This window comes from Balearica regulorum, chromosome 4, assembly GCF_011004875.1.
Source record: "Balearica regulorum gibbericeps isolate bBalReg1 chromosome 4, bBalReg1.pri, whole genome shotgun sequence".
In the NCBI taxonomy this organism is placed as follows: domain Eukaryota; kingdom Metazoa; phylum Chordata; class Aves; order Gruiformes; family Gruidae; genus Balearica; species Balearica regulorum.
In genome coordinates this window covers 45,698,098-45,724,697 of record NC_046187.1, presented here as the reverse complement: position 1 = coordinate 45,724,697, position 26,600 = coordinate 45,698,098, and the positions used below count along the sequence as shown (strand labels likewise).

The 26,600-nt window shown below is 37.2% G+C and overlaps 1 protein-coding gene across 1 annotated transcript in view; it reads right to left on the bottom strand.

Moving 5' to 3' along the window:
- Positions 1 to 26,600, bottom strand: part of TENM3 (teneurin transmembrane protein 3) — a 430,831-nt gene that overhangs the window by 151,889 nt on the left and 252,342 nt on the right. Inside the window, 1 exon segment of the mRNA XM_075751933.1 lies at positions 20,625 to 20,834. Within this exon segment, the coding sequence (XP_075608048.1) occupies positions 20,625 to 20,834 (210 nt within the window).

Genomic DNA, 26,600 nt, shown 5'->3' with positions numbered 1-26,600 from the left:
AGGAGATGCTTTGTGTTCTGCTGAGGGGCGACCCCATGCTGCTGCCAAAATGGGGAATGAGAGGGGATATTCAGAATATCAGATTTTTTTCTGACACGGGTCAAGTTTCCCTCACTTTTCCACAGAGGAAGCCTGTGGGTGGGGAAGCGCATGCAATCCATCCCACCTGCTCCCTGCAGAACTCCCTGCAGCCCAATTTCCTGGGCTCCATGCAGGTGTGTGAAAATTTCAAGTGCACATCCTTTCCCCAAGGTGCGAGATTTCACAGGTTACATGCAGTGTTACAGGAGAATGTTCTGTTTTCCACAAAGATAAACCCATATCACAAACAAGGTAACATTTTCAGGAAAAGCTACTGGGTCACTTTATAGTTTCAGGTGAATTAAATCTATTAGAAAGATTCACACTTTGGAAATACACATCTAAAGGAAATAAATACAAACAAACAGTGACGACTTTGAGGTACACTAGCTGCAAAAATTACCTCAGAAGCAAATGCTTTCAGAAGCCACAAACCTGGACAATTAGTAGCATTTCTGAAAGCTGAAAGTCTAAATAGCTGTCAGCAACTCCACCAGCAAGTGTAAGCTATTTACAACAGCATGCAGACAGATTATCAAGATAACAGAAACACTGATTAATTGTGTAGCCTAACTGGCAATAAAAACAGTGTAAAGCCCTGTATGTGTGAATACTTATTTTTAAATAGGTACATTTTGGTTCCAAGTTTTCCTCTTTTAGTTGGTACCATTTAATAGTAATCATTGAATCAAATTGCTCTTTTAATTTTTTAGAACCTTTAAAAGTAAAATCTCGGCTTTGTAGATAGCCTCAAGAATACTTTTCAATTTTTCTAAATACCAATGAGATACTTAAGAGAGGCTAACAGTTAGAGTTTGCCGCAACAGTTACAAAATAAGATGTTTGCATCACAATATTCTTCCATAACAGCACAAACTTCAATCCTAGATTCCAAAATACTGTATAGATCTCAGTAAAGTTTCAGTGAAGACCTTCTAATGAATTTCGGTAAGTATAGACTTCTTCATGACACGCTACATGTATTATACGCTCTTCTTTAAAAGACAAGTGGAAAATCTGAAGAATTTTCATATTCAGCAATTTAGATTCAGAACCTTTTTCCAACTGTACAGGACTTCTCAAAAAGGCAAGGAATAATTTATCTTCAAAACACCTACCCACTTACCAGCCAGACCTCAATATGCTGGAAGTCTAGACACAAGAAGAATCTTTAGCCTGCGTCCCATGAAAGACGACTGGTATACTTGTTCTGGAACCCAGTTGGCTGTGGTTGCAAAAAGTCTACGCTCAGCCAACAGACAGCTACATGGATGAGCTTGTCCTGGTCTTAACTAGCTCTGACAATAACCGGGGGATCAGTGAAACTAGTAGGAAAATACATAAAAGCAAGGCACTTGCAATGACCCTGGGCCCCATGCTTCATTCAAGCTCAGGGACCTGACATAAATCTCAGTTATTCCTTTCCAGTAGGACTCTCGTAGCTTAAGGAAATGCCAGTTGATTATTGTTTATCATGTCTCCAAAACATGAAGTTGCAGAAAAACATCACATCTGCCAGAGGCATGATTCCTGCTTTACGACTATTTATATTCAATCCTCACCCAAGTATGGGCCATGGGGGCACTACTGAATATTCCTCATGCTATGAGAATACAGATTAAAATCGTTTGCTTGGGCCATCAAAATAAGTGACTCATATACTGAAGTGAGAGATGATGGTGCCTCTTCTCTAGCAAATCCCAAGAAAGAAATTTGATGACCGATGTGCTGCTGCTCATGTCAGTGTGGTTTTCTGTAACAGTTACATGTACAGCTAATCTCACATCAGTTTTCATAGCCCCAGCCGGTCAGCTCATCAGGTTTGTGTACAACGGGATGTGTGAACCGCTCCTAAACTCTCCAGATATTCCCAATTGCATTTGTACTTGATACAGATCTTCGCTGAACATAGGCAAAGATGCTAGATCTACTCCTCCTAGAGTTAGTGCTCACGTGTTTAACGGCCAGGTCTTTCACTAATACCAGCAGTCTCAACGAGCTCTCAGTCAGCTTTTTAATAGTTTCCTCTTCCTCATAGAACCAGAGGAATTTTGGTTACTGGTATACACATCATAAAAGCCAACCCCAGTTGGTGTGTGTCTCTTCAAGATCAGAAACAACTTACACTGAATAGAAAGATGCGTTTTGAGTCTTTTGATTTGTGCATACAGAACAAGAGGGAATGGCAGACTAGTTTCTACGCGGATGGGTTTCTCCCATCCCACTTCCAGAAAGTACCCTCAGTGTCTATCAATTAGTTGATTAAGGCCATTTCATTACAAACTGAGCTTAACTATATCCATCATGATTTTACTTATGTTTTTTGGTGGGGACAGGGAAACATGCACACAAAAATCATTATCGAGCAAATAAAAACTTATTTGAAAAGCAAACTTCAAGAAAGCATATTCAAGAAAGCTACTAAGTCCAGTCTCACTGCTATGACAGTAAGAATGTCCCTCTTGACCCATGATTTCTTTTGCCCTTACAGAGGAACACATTGAGAAGCACGTGGCTCTAGGAAAGGCATCTACTCTTACAGAGTAAAAGAATAATTCATGTTGTCTTTGATATTTGCAGCACTGTCACAGCTCTTGGAATATGAATACTTTGCACTATAGGTATTTGTGCATATGCATATAAAATTACTGTTAATAAAAATATAAATATGTGTCAGAATAAGTACATTTTAATATTACTTTATGAATACCTATTATACTTGTGACATGTCCTTGCTGTTTACTAGAACTCAAGTGAGAAGTTACCGTGTCTGGTGTTGCCTGTGATAATTTACATCTCCCTAGGGATAAGGGTGCTAAGCTTTCTCCAAACCACTTATTCTTGGCACCAAAACTGAGCAATTACAGCTGTGTCTCACACTTTGTCTTTTAAGTATGTGGCATGTTTATTACTTGCAAGAGGAAAATGACTCCTGCAATGATGTTTTAAAATCACTGAGTTCAGACAAAAAGCAAAGTGCTGGCTATAAATGACAAACTTAAATTTGTAAACAGCTACTATCTCCATGACATGTAAGCACAAAAGCCCCAGGCAGAAGAGTATTCTTTTCTTACTCTTTGTCTTAGCAGGACGGAAGTACTATGAAAATTTCAATCAACAGTTTAGAAAAGCTTCCACAAACTTTTTGCTTCTGTACTAACAACTACTGGGTATTGAACTCAAAGTTATTATCTAAAATTCAATTAATTGCAGATATAAGGTGCAACGGTAAGTTGCAATCTTCAGAGCTACAAGAGTAGCTAAATGAGAGCTTGTTTTAGACTTGTAACTTGTAAAATCGTAGACTTAATCCTGCATTGCACATGCCTAACACGTAATCGCAAAATTCACAGCAGCTTAGAAAAAGACCTCAAAACACTAAGAACAAACCCAGAACTTCAATACCCAACTACATGCATAAACGTAGTTAGGAAATTGGTCTTCAGCTACAAAATGAAAATGTAACACTCAATGCATAAAGCTGTCCAGTAAAATATATTCATTGCATCAAATGAAGGTATGGTAATTACAAGAACTTTTCATAAATCTCAAAAGTAATGTAATAGAAAATAAACAGCCAATAAAATATGAAAAATTTGGAAAAAATAATTCAAGCTATTACTTCTGAAATACAAAATTATATTGGTCTCATTAATCAGTTCAGTGTTGTATTAATGAATGGACATTACTTCCTCGTAAGGTGTTTATTCTACAGACACGTGTCTCCTTTCTACATACTGAGTAAGAAAAGAATAAAAGAAAATATCTGTAATTAAAAAAAAGGAGTATACAGATTTGAAGGATTATAATACTAAATGTGAAACCCTCTGCTTTTTTGTTTGTTTTGTTTTTAAATTTCTTTATGTGATTGATTGCAAATCTTAGTATACTCTGGGAAATTCACATTGTTCTATTACACAGTATCTCACTGCACCATATGCGTAATAATGACGTACTGAACATATGGTTGAAAAATATGATTGAGAAATTCCAAGACTGGTAAACTGATAATATAATCACAAGCAAAATTCTAACAAGTTTCTAAAATATGACAGGAGATGAAAAAAAAAATTGTAACTTATTTTCCTTGTGCTTTAAGAAAAGCAACTTAAATATTCCCTTCCTCTTTTTTTTTTTTTTTGAGAAATAATAGCCTCTAGGCAATAAAATTCCTTAAAAATGCAAACATCTGGGAAAGGAAAAAACAAAGCACAATAGCAAATGTGTAGAGACAACCACTCAGACATGTTAAAGATGTTTCTACTAGCATACAAGAGAACTAAAAAACACTCAAAAATGAATGTTGAAGGATGTTAAAAAAAAAAAAAAAAGAGAAGAAAGACTGACAAGGGAAGGAAGAAGGCACCCAAGAGGAATTTCTGTCCTAGGACATAAAAACAGCAGCTATCCTGTTTTTCCAATTTGCTTCAAAGAGCAATTCTGTTTTGTTTTTTTTTCTGACCATGTTCCAGGGTGCCTCAGAACTATACTGCCCATATTTTCATTCCTTTAAAGTAGACTGGTCCCTCCCAACCACACTACTAGAGTATTGGAAGAGATCCTGGGATTGGTTATCTATGCCACAGCCAGCCATCTGCCCCGTGTTACGATGCTAGCTAATTCCTTCTGACCACTCAAGCCCTTTGGAAACCACCAGCACGATGAGTGGGCTGCTTTGCAGGGCTGCCATACTCCAGCTTGGACGGCATGCAGCTGAGGGCACTGTGCACCTTGGAGCCGATGGGAAGGCATGTCAGGCCCACTTGGAGGCTGCTGGATGACTAATTAAGGTGCTGGGAGCAAAACTATTGAATTAGATGCTGAGCAGAATTATTGAGCTTTCTCTGAGGAGATATGTAGCTCCTCCACTTCAGAAGAACTCAGGTGTCATCTCACTTGCCTGCAGCCTCGGAGTCACCAAGGCAGTGGTCTGTGTCTACACAGTGTAATTCTTTGTAAAAGCTTCCATGTACTAGATAAACACTGATTGTTCTCCCCAGCACACCTAAACTCTTTTTATCCATTGTCCATCAATTAATTATTCATCTCCCACGTAGGCACAAACGTGTCACCGCCATGGCAATCATATTCTGATGCCACTCTAATATTATGATTCTTCCACTTATGCAAAAAGCGGTCTTTCACATACAGTGATGTGTTGAAGTCCCACTTCCTGACTGCCTGTCACCTCTTGAACAAAAATACTTTCTCTAATGGGACTACCTGAGCACGAAACACTACAGAGAACACAGTTCCTCAAACTGCTTTCAATAATTCCTTTCTATCATTAATCTCTTCAGAGAAATCAGCAACTCCAAACTTGACTTTTGTCTGTTAAAAATCTAACTTTTAAAATATCATCTAATAACATCAACAAAATTTGGGGGACACACACATAGATCTTTATTTCTAAATCATATTAATTTCTATACCAATTGTTAGCTTCAACTACTTAAAATCTAGCCTTTCGCACAACACTGTGCATTACAAGCAGGAATAGGAAACTGTATAAACTGGAAATAAAAGAGATGGAGAAAATGGTTGGGGGAAAGCACAAATCGAGATGTTAACTTTCGCACAGTGAGCATGAAGAGCCACTTGATATCAAACTCACACATTAAAGACTGTGGCATTTCAGGTTAAGTGGGAGCATCTCACTGAGAAGTCTGAAATCAGCTACTCTCTATAGCAAAAGTGATCACATTTTGGGAAATTAGGGCCATTACCAGTACTAACATGTCCTTCATTTCTGCTTTTAATCCTCTTACAAGGATATTAAGGTATCCAGGAATATCTCAGTTCCCTAGGGCAGGACAAGTAGCCCAGCACCCAAAAGGTTAAGATTATCCTGACTGTTAAAACCACCTGAGATTGATACTTTTCTGTATCTTATCTCACATTGTCCTCTCTGCAACTGCAAACTCCTGTAATAACCACAGCAGCCACCAAGAGAAAAGTCTGCCAGGTTTTTTTGATCAATTTTCATCCCTTCTAACAGCTTTCCTGCCGCAAGAGCGTAAGAGGGATCAGAAGCAGGCAGGATGTTAGTTTTCATCCCCAATTATAAAGGAGCTAGACTTCTTATAAGTGTTCGTGTTTTTGCTGACCCTTATATAGATGACTGGAATATTCTCAGAGCAGAAAAGAAGGGTTAAAGAACATTCTGGATAATGAGGGCTGTAATATGGCTTAGAAGCATAATTTTTATTTTTGTTTTGAAAAATATACACGCTGCATACCATTCTATTCCTTTAATGTGAAGACACTATTATTAAAAAAGAAATATGACATGGTTATTTTAATTATGTAAAACTGTAATTGGCATTTATTGCGTAGGGCTTCCGAGGGATAGGAGCATGGGATGGAAAGCTGATTTTTTCATTAAATGGTTGCCCCAAGGCAGATACATTCTGAACAAAGCACCTTTTCATGAGATATACCTGTCCCATGGAGAGAACAACAAAGGGAATGAGAAAGGGGAGGTAGGAAACCTGAACAAGGAGAGAATGATATGAAAAGAGTCCATTAGAAAAGAAAAAAAAGGATGAAAGAGAAAGTAGGAAGTGGGATGGAGTGGCATGGTATGGTCTAATAAAGGTTAAATGACTTAATAAGAAAAAGAAGCCTTCAAAGGAGCAAGCAAAAAGAGGGAAAGAAGAATATTAAAAGAGAACAGTTAAAGGATGAGAAGGATTAAAACAGATGGAACAAGAGGAAAAAAAACAAACCCAAAAGCTCTCCAAAGAATGGGAAGGAAAAGGCAAAAAAACCACATCCATGCATACAGATCACTTCAGGGAGCAAAAGGCTCGTGCCCATTTGTGTCTGTTGTATCATACATTTGACTATATGGCATTCCTCGGTACTTCTGACGGCTTAAGGAGCATTAAAAAAATGAGTCATCAGGGATGGAGGGTAAGGGCTGACGAGTCCAGGACGATCTCTGCTTTTTCATCTACACTTACTTACCGCTTCGCTGCTTTGCCTCAAGGTGGCTACCAGCGGTTAGGCTCAGAAAGAGCCTGGAAAGAACATCTCCCTGCCTATTTTTCCAAGATGAGGGGTGGTATCAAAAAAACCCTGTCCCTTAATCAGTTGCATACGCTCCTAGTGGAACAGGGGATTCATGCCTGCCTCTCCATGAGAGATCTGAGCATTTGAGAACACCAAAAATTGATATGGGGTGGCGGGTGGCAGTCTCCATTATTCATTCATTTACTTCTCCACATGGGAGAATGCCTGCTGACACTCCACAGCAGTAATGTAGCAATGGAAACCATCGTTCATACTATGGTAAACAATGAATGCACCAAGAAAAAGGGATCTAATTTTCTAGTGCCTTCTAAGAGGCTTTGATGCATCACCATTTGGCTTCACTCACATCTCATAGGAACTATTAACAGACAGATACGGCAAGAGACAACTTGCTTTCCCTCCAGAGATTCAGACAGCGTAATGGAAACAGAACACCATCTTAGGATTATTAACCTACAAAGCAGCAGCACAGCTTTGCTCTTGGAGGCAGAAATCATGGCAAAGAAGCTGTCTGAATTCTTATGTCAGCAAAGAGCATGTTTTTGAGTGGTGGAAACACTGGACCTGCTATTTTTTTTCCCTTGCTACTCAACATCTCCCAAGGAACCAAACAGAACTACAGCAGCACTGATGAGGCAGCGAAAGAGCACTGAATCCTCAGGTTCCCACGCTTCATAACTTAAGATATTTCCCAAAGGCCTTCTGCAAATGCTGTTGAATTGTTCAAGTCTTTGTAACCACGACAGTATACTTCTCACATTTTTTAAAATACATTTTAGGTTCTGTTGTAATCCTAGGAGTACAGTAACAGGAACCAGAACATAAGCATACAGTAACTACAGCTTCATTCTGCCAGGATTTAAGCCTTTATTTGCACTTGTGTAAATTGAGTCACTAACCATCATCACTAAGATGAAAGGTTAGTGCATTGATTATAGACAATTCAGTATTCACATTTTATTATTTCTGGATCAATGTCAGAGAACAATTCTATACTACTAACCACACACAAGCAAAAGCTAAAAATCTTTAAATCATTCTTGTTTTTCTTTTTGCATTCAAGTTTCTTGAACTTTTAATGGAAGCAGCATCCTATCCATCACTCCAAAATATATACTTAAATATCTGCTAGTTTAAAATTCCAGGTGCAAAATTCATAGTCACTGTCTGCTCCTTTAAGATATGACAGAACAGATTAAATTTGGGGCAGAAAACCTTACAAGAACATCAACATTGCTAAAGCATGCATGAAGGATATGGAGGCTTCCCCATCTTCCCAACTAGGACAGAACTAGATATGTATGCTTAAAATGCTCAAGTTTAAGCATTTTATTCTTTCCTAGCTTGCATTTTAATTCTCTTAAGGCATTTTGCACACACAAAGCGGGGGGGGGGGGCGGAAATCTGGTTTGTTGTGACCATGATCATAAAAAATTATTATATGGTAATGAAGCAAAGCTGCATCCAAAGTTCAAGATTGAATCAAAAGAATTTCCAAATAAATTTATTTAACAGAAATTTTGATCTGAGTATTACTAATGATAAAGCAACTGGATAAACCTAGGCAAGCTGTACTCTTTTACTCAGCCATTATTCTGCTGGTCTTTCTCTACAACACTAACCATTTTATTGTCTAGCTAACAATATAAATAATATGGGAGGGAAGAATTTCCCTTTCAGGATCAAAACAATGCAAGTACACTGGCTGATTCCTCTGCCCTGCCCAGGAATGTCCCTCAGGGCCTACTCTCCCAGAAGGCTTGCAAAGCAGTTTATTCTAGAGGGCTTTCTGGAAGCTAGAAAGGAGTTTTAAAAATATCTAACCCATCCTCCCCTTCTGCCTTTGGGTTTACTGGCTTAGGCACACAGTAGCCAGAATTCACTACAACTAGGGAAGACAACAAAGACTTTTAAATGGAAGACTAGATTAAAATAAGAAATAATCCAACTCAAGTGCAGAAGAGATCAACACGCGATGCTGCAGAGCACTCTGATGCCAATAATTTTGAGTTATTCACACAAAACTGCAAACAAACAGAAAAGTATTCCATGTTACAAGCCACTGATTAAAGGCCTTGAGGAAGTAGATCAGGAAGGGCATCTGAAGAAAAATACTGCAGTGAATTTTGAGAAGTATACATTACAGGGCATAAGTAACAACTTTATCTCTCTTGAAAAATGCATCATAAAGACTTGAGAATGAAGTATTATCTTTAAATTAGCCAGGTAAATATGCCAAAAATGATGCATACCTGGAGACACATAAGATCTAAAGGACTTGGAAATTGCAGCTTACACGGGACCAATTATTGTTTCTATCAGTGGATACTTTTTATATGAGCATTATTTTATATTCTGATGTCAAGAATATTAAAACGGTGAAGTGCTTCTTTCTAATTTTCACTACCAGTAAAAATTACTTTTAAGTTAATGAAAAATAGATCTTTGGACACTTATCACATGTTCCTAATCACAAGCAACTTCTTTACTAATATACCACTGTTTTAAGAAACTCTATCTTTCAGCTTTTCCATTTTTATCACCCCCACCTAGAGCGCCTGCTGGTAAATCAGCAGCACGTCAGAAACAGGTGAAGAACACGAAGATATATAAGTGTGAATTTCATGAAGTCTGTCGCTCCCACTATGCTATATACTTTTGGCCTGTAAAACAATGTAAGTACTTAGCTCCAAAACCCCATGTTGCACATCTCATCCCAGTAGCAATTACAGCAAGAGTATAGCTGTAAAAACCTGATGGAGTTGCTGTGCAGATTCAAAGAATCAAAAGCGCAATTCATTAGAAGTGCTTCACTTGCTTTCTGAAGTATTTTCGATGCTGGTGCACACAGAGAGAAGGGTCCTTGCCTTTTCACCGCTCAACAGAGGACAAGCTACCCGAAAGTAACCCAGAGACTCAAGAAATACCACAGACAGCATTTTAAACTTTTCCTGAACACACTGGAAGACACCACTGAGGAGAAAGAAAGGACAAAAAAAACCCCTTGCGGTCTTTGGATTTAAGAATGAACAGAACAACAAGTCCCCTTACGCCAACTACTAGCAACAAAACCAAGGGAAAGTTTTACCCTTCTTTGAAGCTTTCTGAATGAACTAGAAGAATCAAACAGCAGCAGCTGATGTTTTGTACCCAGTGATAGCCAAATCAGCCTTCTGTATATTCAGCTATCATAACACGTTTTTGTACAAATAAATCCCATTACATGTTGTTTGAATAGGTGCTGCAGTGTTAAATTAAAGCTTTAAGAAATACACGTAAAATAGTATTTAAGAGAATATTTCATGCGGAGTCTCCAGGTTACGGCAATGATGGGATAACTACTGCTGATTGCTGCAAAACAGAGTACGTAGCAATGCAAAGATGAGCAGAACTAATGGCAGAATTTACAGTAACTGACTTCCTTTTCATTTGCAAGTACCCTGCACTTATATTATTTCCAAATTGAGAGGGTTTTTTTTTGTGACAACAAAGTATCCTATTACATACACAGAACTGCTGTTTTACACTGTAACTTGCTGCTAACTGTTATGGGATTTATCTTCAAGAGAAGAATAGCAATAAAGAGGCAAATTAATTCAGTTTTCTGTAACCGTAGCAGGGATACTAGTGTAAACATACAGAATTCCCATGGAGAGAATATTTTTAGTCCTTTGTAATAAATGCTCAGCAACTTCGCAGATAGAAACATACTTAAATATTTTTTTCCTCCTGGCTCAGAGAACATCTCTCATACCTATGAATTCTAACGATTAAAATAATTCCACCAATTACTTTGCTACATTCCAGTATGCATAGTCAAGTATGTAATGCAATAAACTATGCCTGAATGGTCTGTTTACCCCACAGCAAGTTACAAGGAAAACTCTTTCCCCTTAAAGGACTTGTCTCTTTGGAGCCCACCCAGCTGGCAAAAAGCCAAGGGAAGCTGGTGCTTAAGCAACCAGACTGAGCAGTGCCTGTGTGCATTGCAATCTCAGCCAACCGCAGTAAATGTATTGGAGTTTTTGGTGCTGTAAAATTGCTGCTTTCATGCCCACTGCATCTGACAATAGGAATCCCTGGCCTTGCCTGAGAGAGGAAGGCTGATGTGCCTTCTAGTCAGATCTCGGTATCCTTAAAAAAGTAGGGTTACTACTCCTGTGTACTCCTAATGGGTTAGTGACAAAGAAATTCACGTCAATGTTACGTCCAGACACAGAAAGATACTAAATGGAGAAACCTTTTGTGTATGAGGTATATGAGCAGAGAAATTATGCTTTCAGTGTAGTCCTGAAGTTTTTAAAATCATTGATAAAATTTAAAGAGATGAGAGATGTTAAAGGTGCCAAATGTTTAGCCTTTTACTTTTCAAAGCAACTTTGAGGGTAAGCTCTGTTTTCACAACCATCCAATGCTTTACTTTATTTTTTGCTTAGTGACTCAAGAAGCAAAACCCTCAGTATTTCTCCTATGAAAGACTGTGACAAGCATCTGCCAGTAGAATTTGCAAAAGTCCTGTTTACTTCCAGTAAGCAGCATGTTTGAAGCACTAAAACATCGTTCTCCAACTTACAGCTAGCCAGAAGAGTGCAAGTGGAAGCCAAAAGCCAACGAGAACAAATCAGAATTTTTATTTTTTGTCAAATGCTCTATTATTTTTTGCTACCGTGACTTTTGCAACACTATAGAATACAACCTGTTTACAGTTGCATTACAATGACTTGACATCCTGTAAGCAGCAAACTGGCTTTCCTCAGAATTGCAGAATCAGGCCCTATCAATTGTCAGCATTCAGCAGAACTAAGGAATAAATTAAGTATGTTACGTATTTTGCACAGCTCTCCTCAACGGTAACTAAAAAGACTCAGCCCAAAGAACTTCTCCACAATCAACAGGACAGGACAGTGCATGCTATCCTTACTAATTTATATACTTCGTACCAAGCTCATAGATGTTTGGTGCTCTCCAAAGCACCAGCTCCTTACAATGAGCATGACTACATAACTAATTTTAATTCAGCTAAAACAAACAAAAAATGACTCACCAAGCTTTCACAGCTGGGAAAAAAAAATGACTTTTTTTTTTTCTTTTCTCCTGGGAAAAAACAACCCCCAATGAGAGTAGCCTAAAGACTAAGAAACCAGAAGGTAAAAAAAAAAAAAAAACCACTAACCAAACAAGATTTTATCAAAACATCACAACCTTCAAATCATTCTGTTTCTAGAAGAACTTTTGTATTCTCAAAGTTATCAAGGCTTGGTGAGCATTAGAGCTGATAAGAAGGGCTCGTAAACAGTAAGTTCAGGCTGTTGGCACTGAGCAATGAACAAATGGGAGCACGTTTAAGACCTTCAGTGCTCACACCCTAATTAAGGCTTTTTAAAAAAGATATTTGTATTGTGGTACAGAGTTAAAAATATTAGACCTTTCCCTGAAATAATGAAAAATCATAAATAACAATTTAATGTGATGATGCAAGACACCTGCAGCTGATCCTGACCTGACACAAGTTACTTGCTGTGTGCTTGCACACCGTTTGCACCTCTGGAAGTCACCCTAAGCAGCAGCTGGGTAAAGGCCTCAGCTTTGCAATTTATAATGAAAATAAGCTATGTGACTGTTTCCTTCTCCTTTTACCTTTTGTGTTATAAATTAAGGTCTACCATAAAATTTGTTAGAGCCTACTTTTGCCCGCAAGAGCAGTACATCCTCATTCCTGAATGTGACTTCAGGTTCTCCGTGACTGCGACAGAATTAAATTCAAGCTCCTTATCTTGCAATTAGGAATGTCTGTTCTGTAATCAAGCTAGTCAAAGGAAATGATGTGTGTGCAAGCACTAGCAAGCAGGGAAGGGATGCATTTTCAACTTGCATGTTCATCTATACTGCCAGGTACATGTTTGTTCAGTTTAACCGATCTGACTTTCGGATGCAGCTTTCTTCCTTCAATAAAACTATATTCTGCTTTTATATTTCACTGTTTCAGAATCAATTTGTCTTCACAGATTTTCTTAACTCCCATTTTTTGTAACATAATTTTTGATGGGGAAGGGAGGAGGGAGGGGAAATGTCTCTACATCAGATCATATCCGCAGTACGATACACAGTTGGCAGGTTGTCCCATCTGGCATGCATTCAAGATGGATAATTTGTCACTCTGAATCCTTTGATTTGTGAAGAGGCCGAAATCATCTTTGGAAAGATATTTTGCAGCTAATGATACAGGAGGTGTGGGGGAGACTGTTCTTTGAAGGCTACGAAGGCCACAATCTGAGGAGAAATAATTGGTCTTGGCTCTTCTATTAAGTAACAGAGATTGAAAACTACAAAAATCTTTAAGAGAAAAACATTACTTACAACAACCAAATATGAGAACTAATTGCCCACCACTTTGTAAAATTTGATTTTGGAGGGGGGAGGGTGAGATTGGGGAACTGTAATTTGCTCCTGGCAAACAGACTGAATGCTTAATTAAACTGAACAAATGTACATTTTTGTACATTAAGGGAACAATGTTGACAGAAGTTTGGCTTAAAAACCAAAAAGGATAAAAAGACAGATTCATGAAATTGAAATCAAATATCAAAAAGGGATCAAAACCAAATTGGCTAGCATTCAAGACACAATTTTTAAGTTTTTAAAGCAACTATATTTGCCCCAAGCACGTGGAACAGATAAATTTGTCGATCTCTACCTAAAAGATATTGGCTGCCCTGCATTGCCTGATTTTTGACTGTAAGAGATTATGTGCTTCTGTAGCTAAGGAGGAAGCCTGCAAGCACTGCTACACAGTGGCTGAAATGTAACAGTCTCAGGCCTCAGAAAAAACTTAGCATATATTTTTATAGCATGAACTTATCCATATTTACAGAAAGCTTGTCTAATACCTCTATTCAGCATCATGGGCATTTTGAATTTATGGTTATCAAACATTTTTGCTTACAAAATATTTACATGAGTACACACATGCCCAGAAGACATTGGCAGTTTTCATTCAGAAAAGGCAACCTTATTTTCTAATTCTGCAGGATATAAATGTCCCAGCAAGTGGGAAGGTAAAGTGTCTGTTTTGCAAATGATTTTTTGTGGAAGGTACAGGCAATTTCAGAGTGAAGTCTGGGCTACAGGACAAATCATAGTTTTCTGCTACATTTAAACAGATGATGCATTGCAACGTGCACACTGCTAATGAAATGCACTTAGTATGATAATCTGTTATAAACTACAAACTCACATATACCTGATTTGAAATACACACAGGTATTACTAGAAGGAGGTTACCTCAGTCCACCTTCTCCTAAGCGAATGTAAGTTTGTCCTCAGCAGTATGACTAATGTTTTTATTTATTGTAATTTCATGTTACAAGGTGACAGAGCTTCTATCACCTCCCTTGGGATACACTTAGATATCTTAATATAGTTCACTGTTAGATAGTTTTTCCTGATAATGTACCTAATCTTTCCTTTCATTACTTTCATCCTATTGCTTTTAATTATATCTCTACATGGTATACAACATGATCCATTCCATCTTGGGTTATTGGTTTCCCTTTGTCAACCCTTAATTAGTGCTTAGGTCAAGTACTGAGTCAAAGTACTTTTATTCTCTTACCTATTCCCATATATTAAACCTCTAGCCTCCTAATTGTTTTCATCCAAATATATCCGAACAGCAGAATAAATAGCAATAATTCTAGAAGCAATAAGAGAATTTGTCAGGAACTTTAAAAAAGCAAGAGGCCCAAATTGAAAAATTACATTCCACTGATGCTATATCTATGATTCCCTCTTTGCTGATGTATTTGTATAACCACCTCAAGCTGTACTTCTTACTCAGACCATGTTGCAGATTTGTCTGATTAAAATTCTCTATTATTGCTTCTCCTCAGATTTTTCTTGAATATTCTGCATCTCAAATCAGCTTACATTTTTCAGTTCTAATTTAACTTTATTAGTTTCTGGCCATACAATTAATGATCTTTCCTTGTCCTTTTCTATTAACATTTTGTCCTCAGTTGGCACTCAGAACTCTCACTATTTAGTATAATTAGGAAATTTTATTAGTGTCATTTTTACTCCTTCATCCATATAACTAATGACGATGTTAAATAAAACCAAGATTACAGCATAACCCCATGATGTTCTTTAATACAACTCCTCCTAGTTTAATCTATTATTCTTAATTTATTGTCACAGAGTATTTCAACCAAACAGGTCTGAATTCATTTTCAAGCAACATGTCTCAGGACCAGTGTCAGACCTGAAGACAAATTGTATGTACTGATACAACAATGACAAAATTTAGTTTATCATAAATTACAAGATGAGGTAAAAAAATAAAAATCTCATTAGACAATGTGTAAGATGACAATGAAAATAAGGCGTGTGGATACCCACAGAGTTTCCAGGGGATTTGGATGGCTTGTCAGTTCTCAGAATGATGGAGAGAAAAAAAGCAAATTTACAGTTCACCACAAAAAGCCCAAACAGCTTTTAAGCCTTCAATCTCACACCACCATGTTTGCATTTCCTTGTCCTCTAGCACTTCCCCCTCCCCCTCCTTTTCTTCCCCAATAATCAGAACTAAACTATGGCAAAGCAGGGATGGAATAAGGGCTGGGGTTACATGAGGTACTTCCAAGATGGTGGCCAGGACTGACTTAATTTGCTGTGGGTCTTTTCAATATTCACAGGTTATTTCCAACCTTCTCACAAGCCAGTGGGGTATGAAGGGGGAAATCACGTTGTTCTCTTCCTACACTCACAGGAGCAAGTGCAAGAGCTGCAAAGGAGGGAAAGATGCCTTAAAGTCACTTGTCTCTTCCACTGACTTTTAACACAAATCCCTGTGCATACTGCCATTCACACTTGAATTCCATGCTTCTGGTGGGCGGGAAAACGCAGAAGTGGGGAGAAAAGGAAATGGCAGATTGCTTAGTTATGGAGCTTATTTGTTAATTGAGTTATCTAGGCAGAAAAATGAAATGATATTTGGAGGGAAAGTCTGAGTTGTAACAACAACAAAAAAAGTAACAAACACAATTCACACCTGTGCTTTGTACATGTGTTGCATCTGGTCATTACTGCTCCCACTCCTGAGCACTTGGCCTGTATTCTCTCAGGTGCTTGTACAAAAGCAGAAGGTTGCAACTTTGGCTTCTTGACATTGTGGTATGATAAAATAGCAATCATTTCCGTATGACAGCTACTTTTGTGTAACCTCTCCCATCAAATTCCAATGAGTCATCATGAACTCAAGTCCTCAAATTATGTTTACAGGAGAATTATGCCACAGAACATTTGGTGTCTGTAGAGCAAGATGTCCTACAATGAGATCTCTTATGAAGAGTTCTTTATGTTATCATTCAACCAGCCTTATTAGATTATTTTTTCCTCTTTCAGAAATTAATATTCAAGGTTGTGCTCTAGATTTCCAAATTTTTTCTCTTTGCAGGAAAGCTTAGCCATTTTGAACTGAAAAGCTCATCAATCTGTAATTCCCATGTGGCTGGAGCAAAATCTTTTTTATTGTGCATCACCTGGCAGATCCTTGATCAAGGACAACTGAAAAGCATTTTATATTACACTGAAATTTGTTTCAGATCTTCACATCAGATGAACTATCACCACAAACTGTTATTAAGAAACATGAGAACCTTGTACAATTTAAATGTTCAAATACACTGTACAAATGCTGCTGTGAATACATCTTTCTCTATTTTGCATTTGATGGTTCTGCCATAGTGTTTCAAGGTAAAAACCCTCAAATTTGAATCTCTAATTTAGACTCTTCATCTCCATTATCAGTAGTAAGCCTTAATGTTTAACTACATCTTTTCTTCATAGTCTCTGCTTAAACTAAGAATTTAGCAGTGTATTTCTCATTATAATACATGCCTGTGTTGAAAGATAAGCTACTAGCAATTTCAATAAATTTACCTCCAAATTCTGACTAATCTATAATTTTAGGGGAAAAAGATTAAGAAGCTTATCAAGATGCTTAAATACAGACTTTACATGACTTCTATTGTTTATAAGCACACTTTATTACATAAAGAAACTCCACCTCAGTCACATTCAAGAATCCTCTCCTCCCAGCTCCTAGTTCACTCTCCCTCTCACTTAAAGAACTGTTGCTCTTCCCTGCAGACATATTCAGATGACACTGTTTCTTATAAACCAGTTTGCTCTTCTTTCTAAAAACAATAAAACTAGTAAATTGATCTGAAATCAGTAGACAAATAAGATGACTGCCAGAAGAGAATCATTATACTGAGCTGTTCTGTGGAGAAGAACAAATAGAATGAATTGGAGGTGCTATATAAAGGAACACTGTTATGACTGATGGTCCTAAAATTCTGCTACTGAATTTTACAATCTATTAACACACTGCTTTTAGAGAAAGGAAATGATTCCTAGCAAACTTTCCTCAACAGTCATCACCTGATCTGAATTTTAAAGTTACTAGCACTACCTCCATGAAGACCTTTTCTTCTCATGTGGTAAACATTTGATAACTGATTTTAGTAATTCTCATTTCTCTTTTAGCTAATTCCTCAAATGAAAGCTAATTCCCATTGGTCAACAAAACAAACTAATCAAACTCAAAGGCTTAGATTAATATAATTCTAAATACATAATCAGATCCTTTAAATTTTGAGGGAGTTGATCAAATAAACTACATTGATCAAATGAACTCAGACTAAAAGAAAACAGACAGATGTTTGCATAGACTGAAGAGAGGGTAATTTAACTTGCTATTCACATAAAGTCAATGTAACTGAAAACTGTTCAATAATATAATTATTTTCAGTCAGTACCTTTTTTATCCTAAGTGCTTCAAAAGTCACCCCCCACCACTGCCAATATAAACATTGGACAAAGTCAGGCAGAATATGGCACTGGAGTTATTTTGTACCTGTTAACATCAAATAGCATGGAAATCTTCTTCTGCATATGAATGAATTAAAAGACAACTGGTGGAAAAAACCCCACCCACAAAAACTTGCTGCTGTGAAAGTGCCACACATGCTGTATTACCTACCATTTTAGCTGAAGAAATACAATTCTTAAATAAGACTGTACCTAAGACCAAGATTAAATTATATTTACTTTCTAGGGTAGATTTGGAGAGATCTACATACTGGTAAAAAAGCTACACAGCAATGCAAATCATCAAGTAGAACAAAGTTGTATCATCTAACTTTGGAATTTCATAATTAAGCTAATGATTTCTTTCTTGCCTGTTTTACAAAGAACGTATCTTTTCTCCATCAATAGGACAGCAGTATAAGATATGAGAAACCAACCAGAAACAAATCAAGTTGATATTCCCAGTAGTATTCATGTATGTGCTGGAAGAAAGCATCCTTTCTTCAAGTAATGCCAACCCTGACCCTGCAGCTGACCGCCAGGATGGCAGCCCACTACCAGAACACCTATGGTCTTCACCTTGTCCAGCAGAAAAGCAAACAAACCCCACTTAAACTATGGCAACCACAAATACTGTATCTGTGGTTAGCACTTCTATCTGTTATCTGTATGTTGAAGCACTTCTAAAAACAAATCTAATCTTGTGGAGAAAGATCATTAACTGTATTATTTGACTGCCAGCACGACTAGATTATGAGTACATATATATAATTGATTTAATTCTTTGACAGCGGGAAGCAGAAACTACAAGCACTTCTCTTGCACATACACACTGAAGGGGCGAATCTCAGATGTCTGCAGATAGAGGAGACTAGCACTGTGGGAACAGAGGGGAGGGGAAAATGAACGTGCACTTACAGAGTATGCTGGGTTTCCCTTCTGCTTAGCAAAAGTCTTACCAAAAACAACTCGCTCAAAATACACCATGGTGTTAATTGCTGCCCTGCTTGTTATCAAAAACCCCCTTATTTTGTCCTGCTAAAAGGCCAAGACTTGACTTGCCATGGGACCAGCTGGAATTATTTTGGCTAGTCTGGGGTGAAAGGGGTTAAGGAACATTCCTCAAGGTTGGCCAACTCAGACTGGCATGCAATTGTTGAAAATTTCAGAAGCAGCAAAATGCTAAAACCTAGAGGAATGGTAACACTTAATAGCTTCCTAGGAGGGTAGGAGGTGTAAGGAGTTAATTCCAATTATTCAAAATTTTTAGCAGCTTTCTCTTGCTTTTGCAATTTTTGTTTGTAGAGGAAGGGCTGGTGGATACAGTAATCTAAATGTATTGACTTATTGAACTAGACCAGCCTACCTTTTGGATAATGCATACATTTTCTAACAGATTTCACATTCCTAGACATAAAGGAAAGAAGACATGTTCACAACATACCCTGATTATGACAACGTATTACCGGTTTGGAGTTCTTCACAGATTAAGGATTGAACAAGTTGAACATGCAAAAATAAAGTTATCGTTGTTAATTTTAATGATCTTAATCCAAGCTCCTAACATTGGGGGAAAAAAAAAAAAAAAGAAAAAAGAAAAAAAGAAAGTGTTGTCAAATTCACAAACACAACTGCTCTTAGCAGCTTGGCCTTTTAGACATGACATCAAAGTTGCACTCAAAGCTAGGAAGAGAAGCTCAAAGCTAGTGGTTTTGCTCTGCAAAATAATTCTGTCCAACCAACTGATGTGCAATCTGTAGGAAAATATTTCTTCAAACCCCCTCTAGTGGTTCATCTGTAGGAGAGCTCCGCACAATCAAAAGACAGAAAGGGTTCTGAGAAAATGAAGAGGCTTGCTCCAAGCTTTGCTGATCTACTGGGGAGGGGCTGTGAATTCACAAATTATTCTTCCAGTCTGCCTACCTCAAGAAAATCTGTTCAATCATACAACAAAAATGGAACTCTGTGGCTATTTTTTTTTCTTAAAAAAAAAAAAAGTAAAAATGTGATTTCTTATGGCATGATGTATAAGTGGGCACTGGTGCTTTAAGTACATGTCACTCCTGTTGGTTACTCATACTGGTTGGGAGGACGAGAAACATGGAAACAAACATCTCAGGAGCCACTGTTGCCTGATCTGACCACACAGCTCTCACCCTCTAGATCTCTTTCCTCAATCTAGAGTGCCCTATCCAAACGTACAAATCCCATTCTCCTGCCCCAGGGAAACAAAAAGAATGGCTGGAACCTGCTGAACTTGGTAAGGTAGTAAATGATAACTTTTACATTATTCTGAAGCTAAACATCATGACAGGTTAACCAACTTCAGCCTACCCTTTAAAAAGTACAACTAAAGACTAGTCACTTGCTACAAATTACATTACATAATAAATCATTAATGGCTACTGCTTTATAAAAATATTCCATTTTAAAATAAATGAGCTTTTATATATTAGAAGTTACTTTCTACTCTTGCTTATCCTACAGTAAAGTAAAAACATAACTTGTGACATTTAAAGGAAAATCACTTTAAAATAGAAAGTCATTTTGATATTTTTAATTTTTATTAGGCAATTTCGTAAGAGGATGGAAAATAAAAGGGTATTCAAACTCTGGACAAAGTGTCCTCTTCTTACCATGACCTGGGACAGACACTGAAACAGTACCGGTCTGTACTAGATATGAGCTGGCAGTATAGTCCTCATCTGTATCAGAGTCCTGAACTGGCTGGCTGGCATTATTACTTAATAACCACCTCTGGTTGTCATGGAGATTGGGTGATGGAGGAGGGGAGTGTAAATGTTCAGTAACTGATGGACTAGATGAGGAGGATGGCATGGGAGGACCTATGAAAAAAAATAAAAACAAATTTAAAATATGGGTCAAGGTATCACATGAACAACAAATCATTTTATTTTTTGCATCACTGAAAGGCGAGTAGTCTACTTCAAACAATAATAAGAGATGGACAAAAAAAATATGATAATTGCATGTAATAAACTGGTTTAAGTGCTCTAGAAAACATAACAAAATACCATGACTTGCTATTTCAATGGACAGTGTCTAGCACTACTTGAAATTCCAATGTCTCTGCAACACAGAATGACAGAGGAACAGGTGCCAACTGAAATGAAGTATTTGTTGTACAACCATTTGGAAAATACAGTCTTTTCTATTTTTCAAGCTTTTAAGCGAAAAAAAGTACTGAAATATATGGCCAAATAAAGGGCTGCTTCTTATAGTGGGAAACTCCTGTCTAAAATCTACTTATGGAAGAAAGTAATACAGATAAGCAAAAGAAACAGGAACAGTTTTCCAAGCTCAGACATACAGGGAAACTCAGCCCTAAATTTCAACCATATGAGTTATTCTGACAGGAATTTAAGTTTTTTGCAGTGTTTCTCAGATACATATACTATTTAAAACCTATTAAAAACTTACATCTGTCAAACTTGAATCTATCTCCACAAGTTGTTTTAAAACATGCATACACAATGACTACATCCCATTTCTACATCTTGAAAGTATAATAAAGGCATCATGGAGGAAGTCAGATTTAAATAAAGCTTTAGGATATCATAACAATGCATTTAGTCCTTTAACAAAACAATAATTAAACCCAGTAAGCAGCAGAGAAAGTTACCTAATTTACCCTGTGAATATACTCGTTCTTTATAGTATTTAGTCAGCACAGATCTCACTCTGTGAGAGTAAGACTGCTGGACTACTTTATTCATAAGTATTATGTTGCCTGTAGGTGGGGAATTGTACCAGAAAATGAAGCAGTTTTATTACATACTGTATGTTAAAACAAATTAGATTAACCTGCATGGATATCATTCATAACTATGAATCTAAATTTAAATTAAAGGAAAAGATGGTGGGTTTTTTCATCATGTAATGATTTGTTTTTATAGTACTCAGTAACACAGTTACGCTGGAGAGGTGCAGCACCTCTCAATGTTATATTTAAGTTTAATATAATAAATCATATTGGTACCAATACCTTGAATTACCTTCCCTTCATCTCCCTTGTACACTGCTAGAATCATGTTGATTTTTAAGTCTTTTTGGTTTTGCCTTCATATTCAGTTTATTCCATCACATGCTATCTTGAAGATCTCCAAAATATGTTGCTAAGTCCTAGCCAACTGGTTTCCCTGGAAAGAAACCCATGACAGCCTCACCACAAACCGTTTGCTTCATTCTGTCACGTCATTTACCTCTTCTCAAACTTGTAGTGAACAGCACAATATATATTATTACAAATTTTAAGACTCAGGTTTGGTTCTGGCAGCAAAGTGAGCACTTGCTATTACTCAAGTAACTCCTGTGTGAAACCCAAGGTTTATAGCCAGGGAAATAATAAGGATGGGTTCATTTTTAAGTTCAAGATAAAGTGACACCAGATTTTCTTGCTACACCTTGGTTTCTTACTTTGCTTGCTTCAGTAACCTGGATTTGTGGTTATTTTTTGATGGAGTATTTAATGCATTATTTATGATGTACCCAAACCAATTTTGATAGCCATTATATTTCATTTTTTAATAATATCAATAATAGTTAACAGTGGGTTGTGGTGGTTTGGGTGTTTTGTTTTTTTTTTCCAAAATATAAGTTATCTCCATGATTTTATTTTTTTTTAGTTGGGAAAAATCTCCTTTACTTGCTTTGGACTTCTCTGACTAGAGAGGAGAGCTATTGTAATGTGTTCCAGATGTATACTGTCTGAAGCAAATCAGCATCTCAGTAATACGTATGGAGCTTATGCACAAGACTGTTCTCAATATGCTTCCTCTCTCCTTCTCAATTTACACTCATTAACTTTCATACACAACAGAGCCTTGATTACAGAAACCGTAATCATACAAAATATCCTGTTGCCTGAAAATGTGTCATGCCCAAGGTCCCTTAATTATTTTGTAAATTCCTTCATTTATCCAAATTTATTAATTGTCTCAGTGTTACATGGCTAGTTGACACTGCATAGCACTGATGAGTAGCCATCTGGAAAGAGCATCACTTGGGTGTTCCGGCTTACCCAGTTGCTCAGTTCAGGAAACACCATGTGTCCTGGTGCGGGCTGGAAGCAAGGGGCTAGTAAGCAAAGCTCCCACTACTATGCTCAGTGGGGCTGGATTTCTGCTACTGCAAAATTCAGGTGATTAGGGCTGTAACACCACCAGGAAATTAGGAAACTTCAGTGATTTGATTTTTAGAAATAAAACTAATTCTGGCAGGCAGGTCTTTCTTGTCACAAAGTTACATGGCCTGCAGAGAAAAGGGAGCTGGTTATAATATGAGCCAATTCTTCACAAGAACCCTAGGCCAACCAGCTGGGATGTGTATTTCTGTATGACTTCATCCAGCACTGGCAGATTTCTACAGCAAGTTCTTCTTTGATTCCAAGTGAAAAGACAGATAGCTATCTATACTGCCATTTATAGAATAAGCTACGTGTTAAGAAAAAAAAATACTTAACACACTAGAAAGAGGGATCGTAAATGATGTGCATATTCCTCTCCAATTTTTTTTTACATGGAATGAAAAGCATTTAAAAATATTTTGTAATATCTCTCACTGATGTTTTAACTAACATATTTATAAGTCACAAAAATCATTAAGTATGACAAAAGCCAATTATACTGATTATAACACTTTTCCCATACAGCTTGGAGGCACACAATGATGCAAAGAATACTTCATTCTAAGGAAACCCACAATAACACAAATATTGATTTTCCCCTCCTGCTCTGCTTGTTTTGGTACACATCTAGCAAAAATTTCTCTTGTTCTGCTTTGACTTTCTTGCCCATACTTTAAAAAACGCAAATGTTCTTGTTTTCACTATGTGCCTTTGATACAAGATAGCATACTATTTTTCATGAGAAAGTACATACTGGGCTTTAGAGTACTTAAATATCATCCTTTAGGTTAGTTATGAGTATAAACACACTTTAATTTGTTGGCATTTTCATAATAGAAAATACACGAATTTCAATTATCTTTATGTACTTTGGAAAAAAATTATCTCACATGAAAATGCGAAGATGATTTGCAGCAAATATAGACAAACTCCAGTAGGAACAGACTCAATATAGTAATATGTGAAGATGTGAATAAATTTGATAAGGAAATGAGTCCCCAAAGAAAGTAAAACTCAAAGAAAATTGGTTGTAAGAAGAACATTAACGAAGAAATACACCTGAGCTAATAATGGACACATTAAATACATATGTACAAGGTAATTATGTTAAAAAATTGTATTGTTCTGTGCAAAGATCAGCGCTGATCTATAAGATGGTATAAAACAGAAGTTGGAAGCAGAACTGATGCCACATATGGAAAAGCTGAAAGGGCAAGTATGATAAGGGCAACCCATAAAAAATGGCAAATAAACAATGGGGAAGACTGCCATCAATGGACTGGTAGTAATGGAAGGCATAGGGATATGTGGGACTTTCTATATTAAGTACATTAAGGCTTAAATAAGTCTAAGGCCGAGCCTCTGGCAATTGGTGCTGCCTAACACTGGGAAGTGATGGTGTTATCACAGAGCGCGGGAAGGGCTAGGGCCAGTGCAGGGCAGAGCTGTGCCTTCACCCCCAGAGCCTTAGGGATGCTCCACCCAGCCACAACCCACAGCTTATGGTTGTGTACAGGTTGCCTACACCCCTTCCCTTCAACAAAAGCCATTAGCAGCGCTTAAGCTTATTTATATCGTATTATGAAGAACAAATCCAACAACTGCTCAGCTTTCATCTTTTATCTGTCATCACATGCTAAAGAAGCACTTTGCTTCAATACCAATGAGGTGCATAGATGAATTACACACTGCATCTTCACTAGATGTATTTTAGAGAAAATAGTACTGGACACTTTTGGAACATGGCACTTAGGAGAAAAGTAGGATGGAAGAGGAGCAGTAGTAATGATCCCCTGCTGTTGTAGGGCGGGCGGGCTGAAATAGATAACCCAGAAAGTCTCTGTAGAAGCCTAAAATACACACACTTACGAAAACTCCCCAATGGATCCAAACTCTTACAAGAGAATCATTTTGATGGCAATATTATACCAACAAGAAAAAAAACCCTTGTTTATTTTCTTTCATAATTGCAAATTTACACATTCTTAAGATCATGTTCTAGTTCAGGAAATTCTTTGTTGCTTCATGAACTTAATGCTAAACTTTTGTTCATATATCTAGATTAGTTCTTAAAACCTGGCATTATCACTTTGCACAAGATGTATTGTGAGTTACATACTTCGCAAAAGTAATTTCACTATAAAAATTTGAAGGGCCGTTATTTTCATCTCAATGAGGATGCATAAATCCTACACCTAACTCTTACATACAACTTCTGATGGCTGCTTAAGGCAATACAAGAGTAGACAGCTCTGTTTAGGCTGTTTAGCTGTGGCAGAACAGTGCATTTTTTCCTTTCACAGTCTTGGCAGCCCTTGTCAGAGATGGAAGAAATAAATTCCTCTATCTGCATCTCAAAGACAGAGGGGGAAAGTCTTATTTTGAAGTTAGTGGTAAAGAGTACTTACTGACTTCAATGCCAGTAAGAAAATGCTATGAAATGACAAATTGCAAGGTAGCTATCTCTCTTCTTTACTTAAATTAATGGGATTTTGGCTGGTGAGTTCATGGAAATGAAGATCTCATGTTATTTTAAATGTCACTATTATGTCATATAAACCCCAAATCATACCACATACTGTGGAAAAATACGTTATACATATAATGGCTCACCAATGGTAGCTATATATATACATTTTGTATTTTGCTCCTCACAACAGGAAGAGATAGGCTGCTTTTTTTCTTTTTAATAAAACAGTTAATGGAATCTTTTAAAACTGGGATCAGACAGGCAGTGGTTTGTGAAGGTCAGAAATAACGTGTCTTCTGGCTAAATTAATTAGAAACCAAAACACTTTCAAACAGGCAGAAGGACACTTGTAGCCCCTCCTGAATCAAGCTGAGATGAATCTTTGCAATATGTTCTAGGACTTCCCAGCGTGCTGAAAGCTGTAACACACTCTTGTCAAATAGGGCACCTATACTCTCTTAACAAGTTTACTCATTGCACCCCAAAGTTTCAATTTCCAATATATCACATGTAGATCGACCCAAAAAAGCCACCTACAAATCCTCAAACACCTGGTACGTACAACCCTAAGCAACCAGATTTTGGACCTCTTCATTTCTACGTATAACACAGTAAGTTAGTAATAAGTGAGTTTTAATTGTAAACCCATTTTTTATTATAGACTCCCTGTATACTCTCCAACCTGTATGACTTGGCATTGGCATTTATCTCTCTGCTGGATACTGCAGCCTTCTGCAGTCAACCTGCAGTGACAGTTATCTCTTAATTAAAACTCTACATGCAAATAGAACTACCAAAAAGTGTTGTGGCATAGCACACAAAGAACAATTATTTATAACCAACACAGTTCTTTTTATCTACTTATACCAGAGTCAACCATTGTAGCTACTGTGAAGATCTCCCAAAGGAAAAACACACATAGACTGTCTTTCAAATACACACATGCACATATACACATATATAAATAAGACTCTATATAAATCCGTCTATAGTGAA